The sequence below is a fragment of the Hyla sarda genome, chromosome 1 (genome assembly GCF_029499605.1).
Source record: "Hyla sarda isolate aHylSar1 chromosome 1, aHylSar1.hap1, whole genome shotgun sequence".
Lineage (NCBI taxonomy): Eukaryota > Metazoa > Chordata > Amphibia > Anura > Hylidae > Hyla > Hyla sarda.
Window position 1 is genome coordinate 476212950 of NC_079189.1, and position 20942 is coordinate 476233891.

The 20942-nt window shown below is 42.9% G+C and overlaps 1 protein-coding gene across 2 annotated transcripts in view; it reads left to right on the forward strand.

The window, feature by feature from the left end:
* Window positions 1–20942, forward strand: part of KREMEN1 (kringle containing transmembrane protein 1) — a 149830-nt gene that overhangs the window by 63015 nt on the left and 65873 nt on the right. For both annotated transcript variants that reach the window (XM_056537222.1, XM_056537223.1), the window contains exon 2: window positions 10538–10700. In XM_056537222.1, coding sequence (XP_056393197.1) covers window positions 10538–10700 — 163 coding nt within the window. The remainder of the gene's footprint in view (window positions 1–10537; window positions 10701–20942) is intronic.

The window sequence follows — 20942 nt, forward strand, 5'->3', positions numbered from 1 at the left end:
GAGCCGGAAACAGGAGTGGGAGGAACAGATTTGGGAGAAAAACGGTTGAGGATGAGTGGTTTGAGAAGAGAGACGTGAAAGGCATTAGGGATACGAAGAGAAGGAGGAAGAAGAAGTTTATAAGAGACAGGATTAATTTGACACAAAATTTTGAAAGGACCAAGATAGCGTGGTCCCAACTTGTAGCTAGGGACACGGAAGCGGACATATTTAGCGGAGAGCCATACCTTGTCTCCAGGGGAAAAAACGGGGGGAGCTCTTCTTTTCTTATCCGCGAACCTCTTCATGCGTGAAGAAGCCTGTAAGAGAGAATTTTGGGTCTCTCTCCATATAATGGAAAGGTCACGAGAAATTTCATCCACAGCGGGCAGACCAGAGGGCAAGGGGGTAGGGAGGGGGGGAAGAGGGTGACGGCCGTACACCACGAAAAATGGGGATTTGGAGGAAGATTCAGAGACCCTGAAGTTATACGAAAATTCGGCCCATGGAAGGAGATCTGCCCAGTCATCCTGGCGGGAGGAAACAAAATGTCGCAAATAATCACCCAGGATCTGGTTAATTCTTTCTACTTGTCCATTGGACTGGGGATGATATGCAGAGGAAAAATTTAATTTAATCTTGAGTTGTTTACAGAGAGCCCTCCAGAATTTAGACACGAATTGGACCCCTCTATCCGAGACAATCTGGGTAGGCAACCCGTGAAGACGAAAAATGTGTACAAAAAATTGTTTAGCCAACTGAGGCGCAGAAGGAAGACCAGGAAGAGGGATGAAATGTGCCATTTTGGAGAATCGATCAACGACCACCCAAATAACGGTGTTGCCACGGGAAGGGGGTAAATCAGTAATAAAATCCATACCAATCAGAGACCAAGGCTGTTCGGGGACAGGCAGAGGATGAAGAAAACCAGCGGGCTTCTGGCGAGGAGTCTTATCCCGGGCACAGATAGTGCAGGCTCGCACAAAGTCCCCAACATCCGTCTCCAGAGTCGGCCACCAATAGAAGCGGGAGATGAGTTGCACAGATTTCTTGATGCCCGCATGACCTGCGAGATGGGAGGAGTGACCCCATTTGAGGATTCCGAGGCGTTGGCGTGGAGAAACAAAGGTCTTTCCTGGAGGAGTCTGCCTGATGGAGGCAGGAGAAGTGGAGATCAGGCAGTCAGGTGGAATGATGTGTTGCGGAGGGAGATCAACTTCTGAGGCATCCGAGGAACGAGAGAGAGCATCGGCCCTAATGTTCTTATCGGCAGGACGAAAGTGAATCTCAAAATTAAATCGGGCAAAGAACAGAGACCACCGGGCCTGGCGAGGATTCAGCCGTTGGGCCGACTGGAGGTAGGAGAGGTTCTTGTGGTCGGTGTAGATAATAACAGGAAATCTTGATCCCTCCAGCAGATGCCTCCATTCCTCAAGTGCTAATTTAATGGCTAGAAGCTCTCGATCCCCGATGGAGTAGTTCCTCTCCGCTGGAGAGAAGGTCCTAGAGAAAAAACCACAAGTGACAGCATGCCCGGAAGGATTTTTTTGTAGAAGAACAGCTCCAGCTCCTACTGAGGAGGCATCAACCTCCAATAGGAAGGGTTTGGAAGGGTCAGGTCTGGAGAGCACGGGAGCCGAAGAAAAGGCAGACTTGAGTCGTTTAAAGGAGTCTTCTGCTTGAGGAGGCCAGGACTTGGGATCAGCATTTTTCTTGGTTAAAGCCACGATAGGAGCCACAATGGTAGAAAAATGTGGAATAAATTGCCTGTAATAATTGGCGAACCCCAAAAAGCGTTGGATAGCACGGAGTCCGGAGGGGCGTGGCCAATTTAAGACGGCAGAGAGTTTGTCTGGATCCATCTGTAGTCCCTGGCCAGAGACCAAATATCCTAGAAAAGGAAGAGATTGGCATTCAAACAGACATTTCTCAATTTTGGCATAGAGTTGGTTGTCACGAAGTCTCTGAAGAACCATACGGACATGCTGGCGGTGTTCTTCTAGATTGGCAGAAAAAATTAGGATATCGTCCAGATATACCACAACACAGGAGTATAACAGATCACGAAAAATTTCATTGACAAAGTCTTGGAAGACGGCAGGGGCATTGCACAGTCCAAAGGGCATGACCAGATACTCAAAGTGTCCATCTCTGGTGTTAAATGCCGTTTTCCACTCGTCCCCCTCTCTGATGCGGATGAGGTTATAGGCGCCTCTTAAGTCCAATTTAGTGAAGATGTGGGCACCTTGGAGGCGATCAAAGAGTTCAGAGATGAGGGGTAAGGGGTAGCGGTTCTTAACCGTGATTTTATTAAGACCGCGGTAGTCAATGCAAGGACGTAGGGAGCCATCTTTTTTGGACACAAAGAAAAATCCGGCTCCGGCAGGAGAGGAGGATTTACGGATAAAGCCCTTTTTTAGATTCTCCTGGACGTATTCGGACATGGCAAGAGTCTCTGGGGCAGAGAGAGGATAAATTCTGCCCCGGGGTGGAGTAGTACCCGGGAGGAGGTCGATAGGGCAATCATAAGGCCTGTGAGGAGGTAGAGTCTCAGCTTGTTTTTTGCAGAAAACATCCGCGAAGTCCATATAGGCCTTAGGGAGACCGGTTACTGGAGGAACCACAGAGTTACGGCAAGGGTTACTGGGAACCGGTTTTAGACAGTTCTTGGAACAAGAGGACCCCCAACTCTTGATCTCCCCAGTGGACCAATCCAGGGTTGGGGAATGAAGTTGAAGCCAGGGAAGTCCAAGGAGAATCTCCGAGGTGCAATTGGGGAGGACCAAAAGTTCAATCCTCTCATGATGAGATCCGATGCTCATAAGAAGGGGCTCCGTGCGGAAACGTATGGTACAGTCCAATCTTTCATTATTTACACAATTGATGTAGAGGGGTCTGGCGAGACTGGTCACTGGGATGTTGAACCTGTTGACGAGAGAGGCCAAAATAAAATTTCCTGCAGATCCAGAGTCCAAGAAGGCCACTGTAGAGAAGGAGAAGGCAGAGGCAGACATCCGCACAGGCACAGTAAGACGTGGAGAAGCAGAGTAGACATCAAGGACTGTCTCACCTTTGTGCGGAGTCAGCGTACGTCTTTCCAGGCGGGGAGGACGGATAGGACAATCCCTCAGGAAGTGTTCGGTACTAGCACAGTACAGGCAGAGGTTCTCCATACGGCGTCGTGTCCTCTCTTGAGGTGTCAGGCGAGACCGGTCGACCTGCATAGCCTCCACGGCGGGAGGCACAGGAACAGATTGCAGGGGACCAGAGGAGAGAGGAGCCGAGGAGACGAAACGCCTCGTGCGAACAGAGTCCATATCTTGGCGGAGTTCCTGACGCCTTTCAGAAAAACGCATGTCAATGCGAGTGGCTAGGTGAATAAGTTCATGTAGATTAGCAGGAATTTCTCGTGCGGCCAGAACATCTTTAATGTTGCTGGATAGGCCTTTTTTGAAGGTCGCGCAGAGGGCCTCATTATTCCAGGACAATTCTGAAGCAAGTGTACGGAATTGTACGGCATACTCGCCAACGGAAGAATTACCCTGGACCAGGTTCAACAGGGCAGTCTCAGCAGAAGAGGCTCGGGCAGGTTCCTCAAAGACACTTCGGATTTCCGAGAAGAAGGAGTGTACAGAGGCAGTGACGGGGTCATTGCGGTCCCAGAGCGGTGTGGCCCATGACAGGGCTTTTCCGGACAGAAGACTGACTACGAAAGCCACCTTAGACCTTTCAGTGGGAAACAGGTCCGACATCATCTCCAGATGCAGGGAACATTGGGAAAGAAAGCCACGGCAAAACTTAGAGTCCCCATCAAATTTATCCGGCAAGGATAAGCGTATCCCAGGAGCGGCCACTCGCTGCGGAGGAGGTGCAGGAGCTGGCGGAGGAGATGACTGCTGAAGCTGTGGTAGCAACTGTTGTAGCATAACGGTCAGTTGAGACAGCTGTTGGCCTTGTTGCGCTATCTGTTGTGACTGCTGGGCGACCACCGTGGTGAGGTCAGCGACAACTGGCAGAGGAACTTCAGCGGGATCCATGGCCGGATCTACTGTCACGATGCCGGCTGGCAGGTAGTGGACCCTCTGTGCCAGAGAGGGATTGGCGTGGACCGTGCTAGTGGACCGGTTCTAAGCCACTACTGGTTTTCACCAGAGCCCGCCGCAAAGCGGGATGGTCTTGCTGCGGCGGTAGTGACCAGGTCGTATCCACTAGCAACGGCTCACCTCTCTGGCTGCTGAAGATAGGCGCGGTACAAGGGAGTAGGCAGAAGCAAGGTCGGACGTAGCAGAAGGTCGGGGCAGGCAGCAAGGATCGTAGTCAGGGGCAACGGCAGAAGGTCTGGAAACACAGGCAAGGAACACACAAGGAACGCTTTCACTGGCACTAAGGCAACAAGATCCGGCAAGGGAGTGCAAGGGAAGTGAGGTAATATAGGGAAGTGCACAGGTGAAAACCCTAATTGGAACCACTGCGCCAATCAGCGGCGCAGTGGCCCTTTAAATCGCAGAGACCCGGCGCGCGCGCGCCCTAGGGAGCGGGGCCGCGCGCGCCGGGACAGAACAGACGGGGAGCGAGTCAGGTAGGGGAGCCGGGGTGCGCATCGCGAGCGGGCGCTACCCGCATCGCGAATCGCATCCCGGCTGGCAGCAGGATCGCAGCGCCCCGGGTCAGAGGACGTGACCGGAGCGCTGCAGCGGAGGGAGTGAAGCGAGCGCTCCGGGGAGGAGCGGGGACCCGGAGCGCTCGGCGTAACATTCCTGATTAACCATTGCTTACATAGTTACATAGTTACATAGTTAGTATGGTTGAAAAAAGACATACGTCCATCAAGTCCAACCAGGGGATTGAAGGGAAGGATGTAAGGGGATAAGGGAAAGGGATGTAGTTTTATAATTCTGCATAAGCATTAATGTTATTTTGTTCCAGGAATGTATCTAACCCTGCTTTAAAGCTGTTAATTGTTCCTGCTGTGACCAGTTCCTGAGGTAGACCGTTCCATAAATTCACAGTCCTCACGGTAAAGAAGGCGTGCCGCCCCTTTAGACTAAACCTTTTCTTCTCCAGACGGAGGGAGTGCCCCCTCGTCCTTTGGGGGGGTTTAACCTGGAACAGTTTTTCTCCATATTTTTTGTATGGGCCAAAAAATGCTTGTTTCATTTGGGCATCTTTTTAAAAAAAAAATGTCATCAGAAAAGCTCAAACCTGGCACTACTTCTATAGAAAGGAAGTCAGATTCTTCAATGGATTGAGTAATAAATACAGCTAATCGCAACAAAGGACTCTGTGGTGCTTAAACATCAACACAGTCTCAACACAAACTTCATAGCTTTATTTCTTTACTTGTAGTAAATTTGAGTAGCCGTATTAGTCCAGTGATGCAGATGCAAATCATAAAATGTTGAAGTATCTTGTAATACCTTTTTTATTGGACTTACAGCATTTTGTAGAGACAAGCTTTCGGGATTCCTACCTTTATCAAGTCCAAAGCAAATCTAAACTCACAAGTAGAAGACACAGGTTACACCTCACAAATATGCAGGGATTAAGACATATACCGGTAGGTGCAGGGAAAAAAACTGAGGGTAGCCGGGGTATTCGTATTTCAAGCAAAGAAATAAAGAGGAAATCGATACTACATGATGATAAGTGCTCCATACTTCTTTTTTCATCCTTTTTTTTTTTTAAATAAGTCATTAAAGAGCCAATCCTGCGACATGATTGATCTTTGTCATAGCAGACTTTGTTTACTCCAGTGGTGGGAAAGAGTAGGTGTTACATATATAAATAAACATACACTAGTGCCTGCCTGCCTGCCCGCCTATAGTGATTGGCACCACAGAATTCCCAGTGTGAGGAAATCTTTCAGAATTTCCTGTTGGTGACAGAGCCTGTTACAAGACAGCTGCTGGCATATGTTTAGATACTAATAATCCTTCAAAATAAGGCTTTAAATGTGATGCTGCATGTGACTACAGTTGTAGTGTCACCTCCTAAGGATTTATCTTAGATATATGTCCTTATGCTGTGTTAAACAAAGTGACAACATTTTATTGAACAGAGATACTTTTATTCCAGCCTTTATCCTACGAACTAAGCCAGTCACTTCCAACCATCAGCTCCTACTTCTATTCTTACCCCCAAAGAACCTCAAGAGGTTAAGATCTCTATAATCTATATTATGGCTGATCGTTGTAAATTGCTTTGCCCCTTGCTCAGTGGGTAGCGCTGATGCCTTGTAGCCCTAAAGTCCTAGTTTTAAATTCGACCAATAGCATCATGAGAAAAGAGTTTGTATATTCTCCCTACATTTTGCATGAGCTTCTTCCACAATGGCACATGAAAATTGTGATAGGGACATGTGCGAGTTATTAAAGGGGTACTCTGCTGCTCAGCATTGGTAACAAAATGTTTAGAACGCTTAGAGCCGGTGCTGGGGACTCGTGAAATTACTGCCCCGCCCCCTTGTGACATCACACCCCTCCCCTATAATGCAAGTCTTGCATTGAGAGGGCGGGGTGTGACAGTAAAAGGGGCATGGCCGTGACTGAGCAGTGGAGTACCCCTTTAAAATCTCTAAACAGTGGTGTGAGTATGTTGGTGCTACAATAGAATAGAATAGAATAATAAATAATTTTAGCAGCACTTAGTCCCAGAACCAATAAAATAAGCATGCAATCTCCATAGACATTAGTCTGTCGGCCATAGATAAAAAGCAAATAAGGGCAGACTTGACAGACCATGTGACTTTTTTTCCCATTAGTCTTCTACGTTTTAATGTTTCTATTTTGTTAGTAAGCTGTGAATGATATAGATGCATCTTGTATGTAACTTATATTTTCAGACTTTAGTTAGAATTTCCTGGATATGGAGTATTTGTATGCAAGTTAGAGGATTTGTGTGCTGTAGTAGTAAGGAATAAAGAATATGGCGAAACTGTATACTCAGAGCTTGTAAGGTGCCACATTAAGTCCCTATGGTTCTGTATTAGAGCTGTAAGCACTCTCCGCCATATGGTGCCTCCATGTGTGACTATATTCTCATCTAGAAGCAATAATATGGAATACAATAAAACAGGCCACAATCTATCTCCTCTCAGGTTCTGTATGCACCCTTATGTGCCTCCATAAACAAAAGGAACTAAAAGGTTCAATGATGAGCCCATGGATCTGGAATGTCATAACTAGCTGTAGACCTTTTGGAGTAAACTTTTTTTTTTCTTTTTTTCGCGGCAAACATTAGGAAACCCTGAAGTCTAAACTGCTGGGCTGTCATCACTGACATTTCAGATGCTTTCATTCCCACTGTATATTTAAAGACACTAATGGATGTAAATTCCAAGGCATCTGACTTAAGCTTCAGACTCCTGATTGCAATGTAATGTTGTCTTACTAGAATCAGTTGATTACACATACACCATCTATTCTTCCTTAATGTTTGTGAGAACATTGCAGTGGAAATAGAACTACATGTAACAGCAGCATATACAGTCTATAGATGAATTGTTGAAGTTGAAAAATAAAGAGCATAATAAAGAAGTTGTCTTAGAGACAAGTTTTATTGGCAGCCAGGAGAAAAAGTATTATGAAACGCAGTTATTGTAACCAATAGCTGCCCATTTCATTAATTAAACAACATTTCTTAGAGTTTGTAGATGTGGTGAGGGTGTGATGAGGGCAAATGGAATTACCCTAGGGGCAGATGGCATTAACCCCTTGTGTTTGTGATGTCAGGGCGTGGTTCTACCTCTACACCACCTGAAGGTATACCGCTGGATCCTGGGCTAGGCACAGGGGCAAATAATGACTCTGACGCCAAGTTACGGAACAACGGCAGCTTTACTGAGTCAGACAGATGTAACAGTCTATACAGCTTGGCTAGGCCCAAGGAGGTCACCAGTGACTTCAGAGACAAGCAGGGCTCTGTACACTGAGGACAAGCAGGGCCATGTGCAGTGAGGACAAGCAGGGTTCTGTACACTGAGGACAAGCAGGGCTCTGTGCAGTGAGGACAAGCTGGGCTCTGTACATTGAGGACAAGCAGGGCTCTGTACACTCAGGACAAGCAGGGCTCTGTACACTGAGGACAAGCAGGGCTCTGTACACTGAGGACAAGCAGGGCTCTGCAGTGAGGACAAGCAGGTCTCTGCACACTGAGGACAAGCAGGGCTCTGTACACTGAGGACAAGCAGGGCTCTGTATACTCAGGACAAGCAGGGCTCTGTACACTGAGGACAAGCAGGGCTCTGTACACTGAGGACAAGCAGGGCTCTGTACACTGAGGACAAGCAGGGCTCTGCAGTGAGGACAAGCAGGTCTCTGCACACTGAGGACAAGCAGGGCTCTGTACACTGAGGACAAGCAGGGCTCTGTATACTCAGGACAAGCAGGGCTCTGTACACTGAGGACAAGCAGGGCTCTGTACACTGAGGACAAGCAGGGTTCTGTACACTGAGGACAAGCAGGACTCTGTGCAGTGAGGACAAGCTGGGCTCTGTACATTGAGGACAAGCTGGGCTCTGTACATTGAGGACAAGCAGGGCTCTTTACACTGAGGACAAGCAGGGCTCTGTACACTGAGGACAAGCATGGCTCTGTACACTGAGGACAAGCATGGCTCTGTACACTGAGGACAAGCATGGCTATGTACATTGAGGACAAGCTGGGCTCTGTACACTGAGGACAAGCAGGGCTCTGTACACTGAGGACAAGCAGGGCTCTGTGCACCGAGGACAAGTGGGGCTCTGTACTTGGAGGACAAGCAGGGCTCTGTATACTAAGGACAAGCAGGGCTCTGCACACTGAGGACAAGCAGGGCTCTGTACATGGAGGACAAGCAGGGCTGTGTACACTGAGGACAAGCAGGGCTCTCTATACTGAGTACAAGGGGATCTCTGTGCAATGAGGACATGCAGGGCTTTGTACACTGAGGACAAGCAGGGTTCTATGCACCGAGGACAAGCAGGGTTCTGTGCAGTGAGGACAAGCAGGGCTCTGTACACTGAGGACAAGCAGGGCTCTGTACACTGAGGACAAGCAGGGCTCTGTATACTGAGGACAAGTGGATCTCTGTGCAATGAGGACATGCAGGGCTCTGTGCACTGAGGACAAGCAGGGCTCTGTGCAGTGAGGACAAGCAGGGTTCTGTAAAGCGAGGCTCTGAGACTCGCTCCCGATTCACACATAAGGATGATTGACAAGTCAGCAGCCTGCACATAGCCCTGCATGTCCTACCCACACTTCCTGTATTTGGACTTCTCATAGAGATACACAGGCAATAGCTGCATTTTTCACCGAAAAATATACAGATTTGTTTAATCAATGTATATTACAAAACATCACTGCTCTAGAGGAGATCTGCATAGAGGAATGAGCCAAAATACCAGCAACAACCAGTGTGCGAAAACCTTGTGAAGACTTACAGAAAATGTTTGCCAACAAATTTTATATAAAAAAAACTTTTTTGTTATTAAACAAATACTTATTTTCCACCATAATTTGCAAATAAATTCTTTAAAAATCAGACAATGTGATTTTATGGACTTTTTTTCTCATTCTGCCTCTCATAGTTGAGGTATACCTATGATGAAAATCACAGGTCTTTATCATCTTTTAAGTGGGAGAACTTGGACAGTTGGTGGCTGACTATATACTTTTTCCCCCACTGAATATGCGCAAAAAGACATTTAAAAGCGCAAAAATACATTTAAAAGCAATAAAATTACTGAGAAGTAGATGGAATAATAACAAAGTGCTGCTGGTGGAACCAACTAACAAGTGGGGACTACGCACATGGCATACAGACTAATAATATGGGTAAACATAATAAATAAGGACCATAGTGGTTACAGTACATAGATAACAAGTAAAGTTCCTGGATGAAGAATTGGAGCGAAGCGTTGGGTTGTGGAGGCTCGCACGTTAATTCCTCTCCATTGTGGTAATGATGTAGATTGATTGGCAATTTGTACTTTATTTGTATCTTTAGTCACCTTGACCTCGTGGTTTACATATTTTATGCACTTTGCCACTTTACTTATCTATGTACTGTAACCACTATGGTCCTTATTTATAATGTGTACCCATATTATTAGTCTGTATGTCATGTACGTAGTCCCCACTTGTTAGTCGGTTCCACCAGCAGTGCTTTGATATTATTCCATCTACTTCTCAGTAATTTTATTGCTTTTAAATGTATGTCTTTTTGTGCATATATGTTCAATAACATTTATATTAATTTTGATCGTTATACGCTTGCTTCTATTTTTTATTTATTTTTTTGCTCAAAATTTGAAGGCTTACAACACACTTAAAGGGTCCTCATCGTCTTAAGAGTTGCAGGGTTGTTGGGGCAGCCTCTTTAATCGATCTCTTTAATGGCTTCTAAGCCATGTGACAGGCAGAAATTCTCTTCCTTAACTTTGGTGGATTTGTTCTTTTAGGCATGTTTTTGCTTTGTCCTGTCGGGGTGAAATGGTGCAAAACAGTGTTAAAGGAAAATGTAGAAAGTAAAAATAAATTAGTTCTCAAATTGTTTTTAAACTTTCTTTTGTTTTTAATAGAATGCTACACGGTCAACGGGGCTGACTACAGAGGAACCCAAAACCAGACATCTTTGGACTCTGGGAAGCCTTGCCTTTTCTGGAACGAGACCTTTCAGCATCCATACAATACCCTGAAATACCCCAATGGGGAAGGAGGTTTGGGAGATCACAACTACTGCAGGTATTAATGCAAATGTTTTTCCATATAAGTAACGGGGCATACATTAGTAAAGAGTCGTCATATAATCATATTTGCTCTGTAAAATGTGCTCTATTTTCTTTGATAGATTGCAATGTTATCTCCTTTTCCAAATGTCCTTTTCCACACCACAGCCAAAGTGATCAGTATGTCTGCCTGGTTTCTCTATTGGAAGCCAGCAAACAGGTCTGATGGATTTCCATGAACCAAATTAAAAGCACCTGCAAAATGAATCAGCAGCGGGCTCTACCGAAGAAGCTAGCTCCATGGCAGACCTTTCTTATACTTCTTCTGCCACTCAAATTCATCATAAAAAGGCTAATACTGTTTTATTACAAGGCCTAGTTCTTTTCCTAGACATTGCCAAATCTATTCATTATAATTGTTGTGTATGTGCCCTGAAGTGCTGGCATCTCTGATTGGCAAACAGAGAGTTGCCAACTGTGCAGAAGGAAAAAGTGATATTTTTAGCCCATGCCTTGGCATCTAACACTGACTACAGCAGTGCAAGCCAGCGTGAAGTGGTACAGACAAAGAAATAAAGTTATTTCAATAGTTCAGTAGCAATGTTCTACTGCAGTGTTTGGCTAGCTGTCTGTCTGATGCTTGGTATGTGGCCCAGACTATCTATCTAAACACTACAACCTGCATCATTGTAATCCGGCTGTTATAGACATCACGCAGTAAAATGGGCTATCTAAGCAATTTTTTACCATTGGTCACTGACGAGGTGGAGAAATTCATGTAGTTTAATGGCTTATTCATTCATAGTTTCACACATATTAGCCCTCATTTACTTAGAAAGTCGGGTCGGGTTTCTGGTTGTATTTGAACCCGACACCTTAGTTTCCTCGCTTATTTACTATTGTGTCGCAGTCGATGTCGCAAGTAATTTTTTTTTGGTGTTGCACGCTCGTATTTGTGTCGTATTTTTTTTAAGTAAAAAAAAAAAAAATTTATATATATATATATATATATATATATATATATATATACATACATTAGAAACAATTGAATAAAAAAGCAGTCACTAATTTATGAGAAAAAACCATCACACCAAAAAATACAACATATCAAGATTTCCATAGGTTAGATAGGGCTATTTGCAACAGGTCAGAGCTGTGGGGGGAAAAAAAAAGACAATTCGGGTGCTTTACAATGATAAATATGTGTGAAAGGGTTAGATAGGGCTATTTGAAACAGGTCAGAGCTGTATGGAAAAAAAAAAAATCAGACAATGCGGGTGCTTTACAATGATAAATATGTGTGAAAGGGCCTTCTTTGTCGGGACACGCCCCCTTTTCGGGTTCGGGTCGTGCACTAGCGCATGATGTCTGCGACATGTCGCAGAAAAAATGCGACAAAAAAACCCGACAAAAGTTGTCGGGTTGTGAATAGTAAATGAGGGCCATTATATATATTGTTTGTATAGAATTCTTCTGTAAGTTTTAATTTATTTTATAAATTTTGTTATTTCGAAATGTGCACTTTTTTGGGTACTTTATTGTTAGTATTTTTATACCCCTGTTTACACAACAGAAGCACATCCTTTATTTGCTCCGCAATGACCTACTCGGTATACATCATGTTATAATGTTTATATGTACTTTTGTTGTAGTTTTTGCATAAATATTTATTGTAATATTTTCTGAGTAGACCTATATATATATATATATATATATATATATATATATATATATATATATGTATGTAATGAGTCAACATTTTTTGTTCAGGTGTACCCTAATGAATCCTTTGATCCCTATTTAAGTGTCTAGTTATTGTTAAAGGGTTACTCCACTGCCCCAGCATCCAGAACATTTTGTTCTGAACACTGGGTGCAGGTTGCGGGGGTCTTGATGTCATGCCCACACCCCTCATGACATCACACCACGCCCCCCCAATTCAAGTCTAAGGGAGGGGGCCTGGCAGTCGCCTTTAATACCACAAAGTGTGAGCTACACCGAAGCGCGTCACTTCCTTTCTAACCATGTCGTGTTGTGTGTCTGTTTGATGCAACATGGTAATGTGGGACCTTCCATCCTACACTGTCATGGACCTGGCTGGGCTAAACCAGATGAGCTGAATACACCTGCTTGTATTAATTGAAAAATATTGTTTTATTTGATAAACCTGTGTAAAAGTAATTTAAGACAAATACGTTTAAAGGGAACCAATCATCAGAGTGTTATATAGGGTAAAATCTTTATTTTCACCATTCCCGGGGGATGCTGCTGCCCCCAGGGATGGTGAAGATATGAAGCTATAAACTAGTCACCACCGCCACCGTAAGTAGTCACCTGGGCGGGGAGCTTTTCTCATCTACTCCCATTGTTCGGCCGTCAGTGATGCCCTGCTTGATTGATGGGCCGTGTCATCGTTCCGCTCACAGAACAGACGGAGCAGAGTGATGACGCAGCCCATCAATCAAGCGGAGGGGGCGTCGCTCCCGGCCGAAGAACGGGAGTAGATGAGAAGAGCTCCCCGCCCAGGTGACTACTTACGGCGGCGGCGGTGACTAGTTTATAACTTCATATCTTCACCATCCCTGGGGGCAGCAGCGTCCCCCGGGAATGGTGAAAATAAAGATTTTACCCTATATAACGCTTTGCCAAGTGTTATATAGGGTAAAATCTGATGATTGGTTCCCTTTAAAACTGTTTTAAGGTATAATATGAAAACTTACAAATAATTGTTGGAGCTAAGAAAATAAACATAGGTCAAGGCTGCCCGGTGAGTTTGGCTGTGCAACGTGTTGTGACCAAATTCCCCAGTATACCTGTATCGCAACTGATATAAGGGAATGTGATCACATTGCAGCACACAAGTTGTTGTGACTTGACAGGCACCAGAAATCCAAATCTGTTAGATTTATTGCTTGTCACGATGCGATCACATTCACTTTTATTTACTGGGATCTTTGTGACACACGATGCACAGCCAAAGACACTAGGTACCCTAGCATTAGTGAGCACATTTTCTTCTACACTATTTATTATGATTAACTATAATATACAAAAATATTATAATGTTAGATCTATTACTAAGTAAGAATAATATCAGAATTATATAATAATTATCAGAATAATAATATAATAATAATAATAAAAATAATAATAAAATACTAATATAAAATATATTTATTATGAATGCAATCAAAATTATATGCAAGATATTCAAGATGACTAGTCAATTATAAACCACATTTTATTATTGGCCACCTCAACCCTTCTTTACCTCTTCTTGTGATATTCATTGAACCTTTAACTTCCTTAGTTTTTAGCACTCATTTTAGTCTCATGCATTCCCAGCTAATGTGCAATAAATACATAAGATGTATTGCACAGACTGGACTAACAGTTATGGGGATAGTTGTCTCAATACCTCATGTACAGACATTTACACTTACAATGCTGGCGTATAACCATGTTTATATGTATGATAGATGATGAAGTACTATTAGCATGAAAAGCATCTAAATTAGAATAATCAATATTTGCTTATTTCCATGCATATGTCTGTATTTATTTAATTATTTTGCATTTATTGTTTAATGATTTAAATGTATCATTTGGAAACTGCCTTCTCTTCCAAAGAGTTGATTTTCCTTTTACCAGACTTGTTAATGGTAGGTTGCTCAAAGTGATGACTTGCATGACTGACCTCTTACTTACCTCTACACCCCCAACATGTGCTCCACATTAGTTATACCCCTGCTTAAAGGGGTACTCTGGTGGAATTTTTTATTTTTTTTTAAATCACCTGGTGCCAGAAAGTTTTACAGATTTGTAAATTACTTCTATTTGAAAATCTTAATCCTTCCAGTACTTATCAGCTGCTGTGTGTTACAGGGGACGTTGCGTAGGTATTTCCAGTCTGACCACAGTGCTCTCTGCTGACACCTCTGTCCATTTCAGGAACTGTCCAGAGCAGGAGAAAATCCCTATAGCAAACCTCTCCTGCTCTGGACAGTTCCTGATATGGACAGAGGTGTCAGCAAAGAGAACTGTGGTCAGGCAAAAAAGAACTACACAATTCCCTCTGTAGTATACAGCAGCTGATTAGTACTGGAAGGGTTAATATTTTTAAATAGAAGTAATTGATTATGAATCTGTTTAACTTTCTAGCACCAATTGATTTGAATTTTTTTTTTTACCGGAGTACCCCTTTAAATACGTGATCTGTAAATTTGTACAGTTATCAGTCACTAATAATTTTATTGCAAAAAGATGATTATAATATTATGTCTACTATATGTTTGGGGGCTTTAAGAAGCCCATATGCCTTTTTAATTCATCATTACTTTTATTCGAATATATATCAGGATTACATAATAATATTCAGAAGTTTCTAGTGACTTATTGAAACATTACCGTTATTGTTGCTTTGCTTTGGAGGTAAAATTTATAGTTAAAAGAATTTCATTTTTACAGTCATGGCTACCTGGCATTAGTTGTAATGCAGTTTTAGTTCTGTTGAAATAAATTAACTAAAGCTTGTACAGAAAAAAAAACAGGCCTGTACCTAAAGTGTTATTGGATTTATGTAATTTATTTATTTTTTTTACCATTTAGAATCCAGTTATCATTTCAGAGCGAGCTTTAGAATATAATTATGGTTTTCTGCTCCCCTTTGTGCCAACAGATGGGAAAACATGTTTACCAGCGCCAAAGTATGTGCTAATAATTCCAATATATCTAGTTGGAATGAATAACATAAACAGGTGGAACCCAGTGCAGCACTAGAGACCTGAGTTACTAAGGAAATGCAGAGTAGATTTATTTTCTTTAGGCTGCTATCACACATGGCATTTATTTTTTATTTTTTTACCTGCGACTGTAGTTTTTGAGCCAAAACCAGACCTAGGCCAGGTTCACATGGTCAAAAATGTGCAAAATGTCTGCCCAAATAATACGGCTGGACATTCCACTCATTCAAATAATCCAGCAGGCGCTAGGGCCGCTCACAAATGGGCTGTCTCATAGACAGCAATGCATTCCCGAGCAGAATCCACAAAAAGTATAGACAAGCCAGAATCAGGATTTCCACGGCAGAAATATCTGCTGCAGAAATTCCACTGTGTGCACAGTGCAACAGAATCCCACTGATATCAATGGGACTCTGCTGCAGTAGAATTTCCGATTGGAATATTCCAGCAGTGTAAACATAGCCTGATACAGACATTACTGAAGCCATAAAGTTCTTATTACATGGATCTCACCTGCAGTGTGCATGATGCTCCATCCTTCATGAGGATATCTATGTTCAGAAGACAGGGCAGCATACAGAGGGTCTCATTTACTAAGGCTTTTCTGAGTAGGTTTTGTAGGGTTTTTCTGTTGTGCACTAGAATTTGCCACACAAATCCCAAAAACCCTACCAACTCTCCACTTTAGCCAAAAAAACTGTAAAAGGGGAATGACTGCCAGAGGAAGGGGGTGTCTTCAAAAAGGTGACGGGTCCCCAACATTTTCGAGAGGGACATAAGAGATTTTAGCTCTGGAAAACCAGGCCGCTCAGAGCAGGTGTGTAAAAAAAAAAAAAAAAAAAAAATTTAAAACCAAAACATTGGAAAAGTGCCAAAGATTGAATGGCGAGGAGGAAGGTAAGGGCTCTCCTGACGTCCTTTCAGCTTATTGGGACACCACTAAGCTACCTGGACTTTTTATTTTATTTATTTTTTTTATTTTAGATGCCACAATAAACTTTGATCTTTGCATCTAAGGGGTTAATGTTGGGCATCACCGTGATCAGTGTTGTCTGGCATTAGACACAGGTCCCGACCATCCTGCTGTGACGTGGGATTAGCTCTTGAGCCTGCGTCATAGAAGGGGAACGGGTGCACAGGTATGCCTTAAGGGGTTAACACTGACTGTAATTAGGCTTGTAAGGACACAACCAATTTTCATTTTTTGCATTTTTGCTTTTTCCTCCTTACCTTTAACGGAGCCATAACTCTTTTATTTTTCCATCTATGGACCCATATGAGGGCTTGTTTTTTTTTTTTTTCTTTTTGCGCGACCAGTTGTACTTTGTAATTGCACATTTTTATCTAACCATAAAATTTACAGCGCAACCAAAAATAATTTGTGGGAGGAAATAGAAAAGAAAAGCACATTTTTGCACATCAACCCTGTTACATATCTTTGTGCCATCAGCAAAAAGACCAATACCTTACCATCGAGACCTTCTGCAATATCACTGCTAAGAATATAAAACAAAATGGGTCCCAGTACCGATCCCTGAGGTCCCCCACTGGTTACAAAACCTTGTTCTGAATATTCTCCATTGACTACAACCCTCTGTTGTCTGTCACTCGGCCACTGTCTAATCCACTCAACAATATGGGAGTCCAAGCTCAATGGAAGGAGAAGTGCAACAGGAGCTTGGACTTTGTTTTTACTCCTATCACTTTTTTCCTTTTATTTAAAGGAGGTCTCTGTATTCTTCATACTAATGGTGACCAGCCCCTCTGAAGTAGCTGATGATTAACCCATTAAAATTAGCCTATGAAATTACCACATGATATGTCAGGTTAGTTCTACATATTGTGCAAATACAAAGTATATAATATAAGGTATATTTCACAATATAAAGTGGTTACTTGGAAAGAAGCATCATATCTATTTCTTAGCCTCAGAGTCTAAAAATGAAGCATCCAATAGATTAGTCATAGAGTTCCTAAACACAACAGGAATGATACATTCACAGGACACTACATTTAGTCCTATTCAGCGGCTCACAGGTGGCGTCATTCACACCAATTATGAGCTAAAGTTCTTGAAGCCCTGAGGAGGTGACGCCATTTTCTACAACCGCAGCATAGGATGTTTGGTCACATACAGATATACAGTATAACCATTTATCATTTCAGCTACAAAAATAAACCTAGGAGACAGAAACCCTGAACTCTGAATATTGACTAATGTTAGACAATGTAATCCCCTCCATTATGATGCTGCTCATCCATGGATGGTTCGTATCTACACATATTGAGATAAATGTATAACACTGTCATTTTAGCTTGTTCATTTGGAAGTGCCGTTCTCCATCTGACCTTGAGTACCATTAACCATTTGCATGCAGGCAGTTGCTTTTATTAATATGAGTGATGATGATGGTAATCTCCTGCCCATCTGTCTGTGATTAGCCCAGACTCATGCATAGATGGCTGTATAAATGAGTTACGGCAGCCTATTAGAAATCGCCTCCTTCATCCTCATAGCAGGCAGCTGTGGAATTACCTCCTGACTCCCCTGCTGTTAAAACCTATCACTATGTACAGGACATGTCCTACTGTACATATTACCCTATCAACATTTTACCTAGAACAATGTCCTGATCCAGTATGCCTTACGATATCTATATCTATATATATATATATATATATATATATATATATATATATATATATAATTTTAAATCTGCAAATATTTTAGTGTAGAGAACAAGAGGAAATCGACGTGAGCAGACCAAAATGTTTGACATTTTTTTTTACACCTTGATTGTTTTACTCATCTAAAATAGTGCCACCAGTTCAGTTTGTATTAACACTTCCTATTAGTATGACTTAAAGGGGTACTCTGGAGGAAATTATTATTATTATTATTATTTTTCAAATTAACTAGTGCCAGAAAGTTAAACAGATTTGTAAATTACTTCTACTAAAAAAAAAATCTTAATCCTTCCAGTCCTTATCAGCTGCTGTATACTACAGAGGAAGTTGAGTTGTTCTTTTCAGTCTGACTACAGTGCTCTCTGCTGACACCTCTGTCCATGTCAGGAACTGTCAGGAGCAGGAGAGGTTTGCTATTGGCATTTGTAGCAAAACCCTGAACTCAGCAATATCGGGCAGTTCCCATAGAGAATGTCGAGCTCTAGTTCCCAGGGGAGACTCTGTTGCTTGTTCTGGAGATCACAGGGCATTGTTTTTATTTTATTACATTTACTATAGTTATTTAATTGTTTTCTAAATCTCAGACAACGCATTTATGAAATTTTTTGAACATGTCTGTTCAGAACACTGCCCAATAATCCTGAATACTAACAATAGTCCCTGGCCCTTTCCCATGCATGCTTAAAATCCTTCACTGTAATTGCAGCTACCACTTCTGCAGGAAGGTTATTCCATGCATCCACTACTCTATCAGTAAAGTAATACTTCCTGAAATGACTGCATAAATCTTTGCCCCTCTAATATAAAACTATGTTCTCTTGTTTCCGTTTTTCTTCTTTCAGTTGATTCCCTTTATGCAGTGGCGCCTCCAGCATTCATATTTAGGGGGGGCACATGGGGGGCCAGTGACAAAAGTGGGGGGGGACAATTTTAAAACGTGTGTGTGTGTGTATGTGTATGTATGTATGTATACATATATATATATATATATATATATATATATATATCATAAATAAATACACATATATATATATATATATATATATATATACATACACACACACACACACACACACACACATACACACACACTGTGCAGAACATGTTTCATTAAAAATAAAAAATAAAAAATTTAAAATCTTCATACATTCTTGTTGCGCAATTATTTTTTTTTTCCATTTCTGCCGTAGATTTTTGGGTAAAATGACTGATGTCACTACAAAGTAGAATTGGTGGCGCAAAAAATAAGCCATAATATGGAATTTTAGGTGCAAAATTGAAAGGGTTATGATTTTTAAAAGGTAAGGAAAAAACAAAACTTTTGGACACTACCATTAACTTTGATAGCGGCATCTAAAGTGTTAATGTCGGACATCAGCCTGATTGGTGATGTCTGGCATTAGCCAAGGGTTCTAGCTAATTATTTATACAACACAGTGGGAGCAGGCACTGTGCGTACACATACGCCTTGCGTCCTTAGGTCTCATTTACACGGACGGATCCTCAGCATATTTTACGGTGCGGATCCCCCGACAATGGACCCTACAGTGCTGCCTCCATCTGTGCCTGCTCAAAACAGCAATCCTCCGCTACGAGCAGACACGCTTTGATGTGTATACTCGCACACATCGCGGCTGCTCTCGGCCTAGCTCAGAGAGCAGGAGCGGCCATGATGTGTGCGAGTATACACATCAAAAGCGTGTCTGCTGGTAGTGGCGGATTGCCGTTATGAGCAGGCACAGATGGAGGCAGCACTGTATGGTCCATTTTCGGTGGATCTGCAGTGTAAAATACACTGTGGATTCACCCCTGAATGAGCCCTTAGGGTACGTTCAGACGTACAGGATCTGCTGTATATTTTCTGCAGCTGATTTTGCTACCTATTGAAGCTAATGGGTTGCAAAATCATCTGCACAAAATATACAGCAAAAATATGCAGCTGATCCTGTACATGTGATTTAATGGGGTTTAATGATAAACTAGCAGTGTGTTCATATGTTGTCCTTCCAGAGTGGTCACTTTCCCTCCTCCAGTGTCCACAGGTCACATTACCAGAACAATTTATGGAAAAATCTTGGCAAAAATCGTGCAGTTTTACCGCGATTTACGAAAAATCGCGGTAAAACCGCACAATTTTGCCGCGATGTTTCCCAAAAAATGTTCTGATAATGTGACCTGTGGACACTGAAGGAGGGAAAGTGACCCCACTTGACTGCTACTATACACATGACCCAGCCCCAGGATATACTGCTGATCGGGGGGAGAGAGGGAGGACACAGGGACATCACTCACCATCACATGAAGCTGCTCTGTGTTTCGGAGGCCTGCCAGCTCTTGGCCCCCGTCCTCTCCAGTGCTGGGGGCAGAGCCATCATCAGGTACCTTCATCCCTGCCCTGCCTGTCTCTGCTAATGATAAGCAGACCAGGAGCAGTGCAGGGATATCCCCAGCAGCTGCAGCGGGCTCTTTACCCAGCCGATCAGTCCGCCCCTGGCCCCGATACTAGTATCGGGTCAGCCCTATTTATTTTAAATTGGGGGGGCACAAGGGGGGGCACGGCCTGATCTAGGGGGGCCATGGCCCCCTCTGCCCCCCCCCTAGCGACGCCACTGCCTTTATGTATATAAAAGTTTCTATCATATCCCCTCTGTCTCTTCTTTCTTCCAAGTTATACATGTTAAGGTCCTTTAAAGGGGAACCAAGCAATAGATTTTTACCATATATATAACACATGGCAACATGTTATTTATGGTCAAATCTTTATTCTCCCCATCCCCGGGGGACTTTTTGCCCCAGGGATGGTGAGGATATGAAGTTATGAAGTCTCC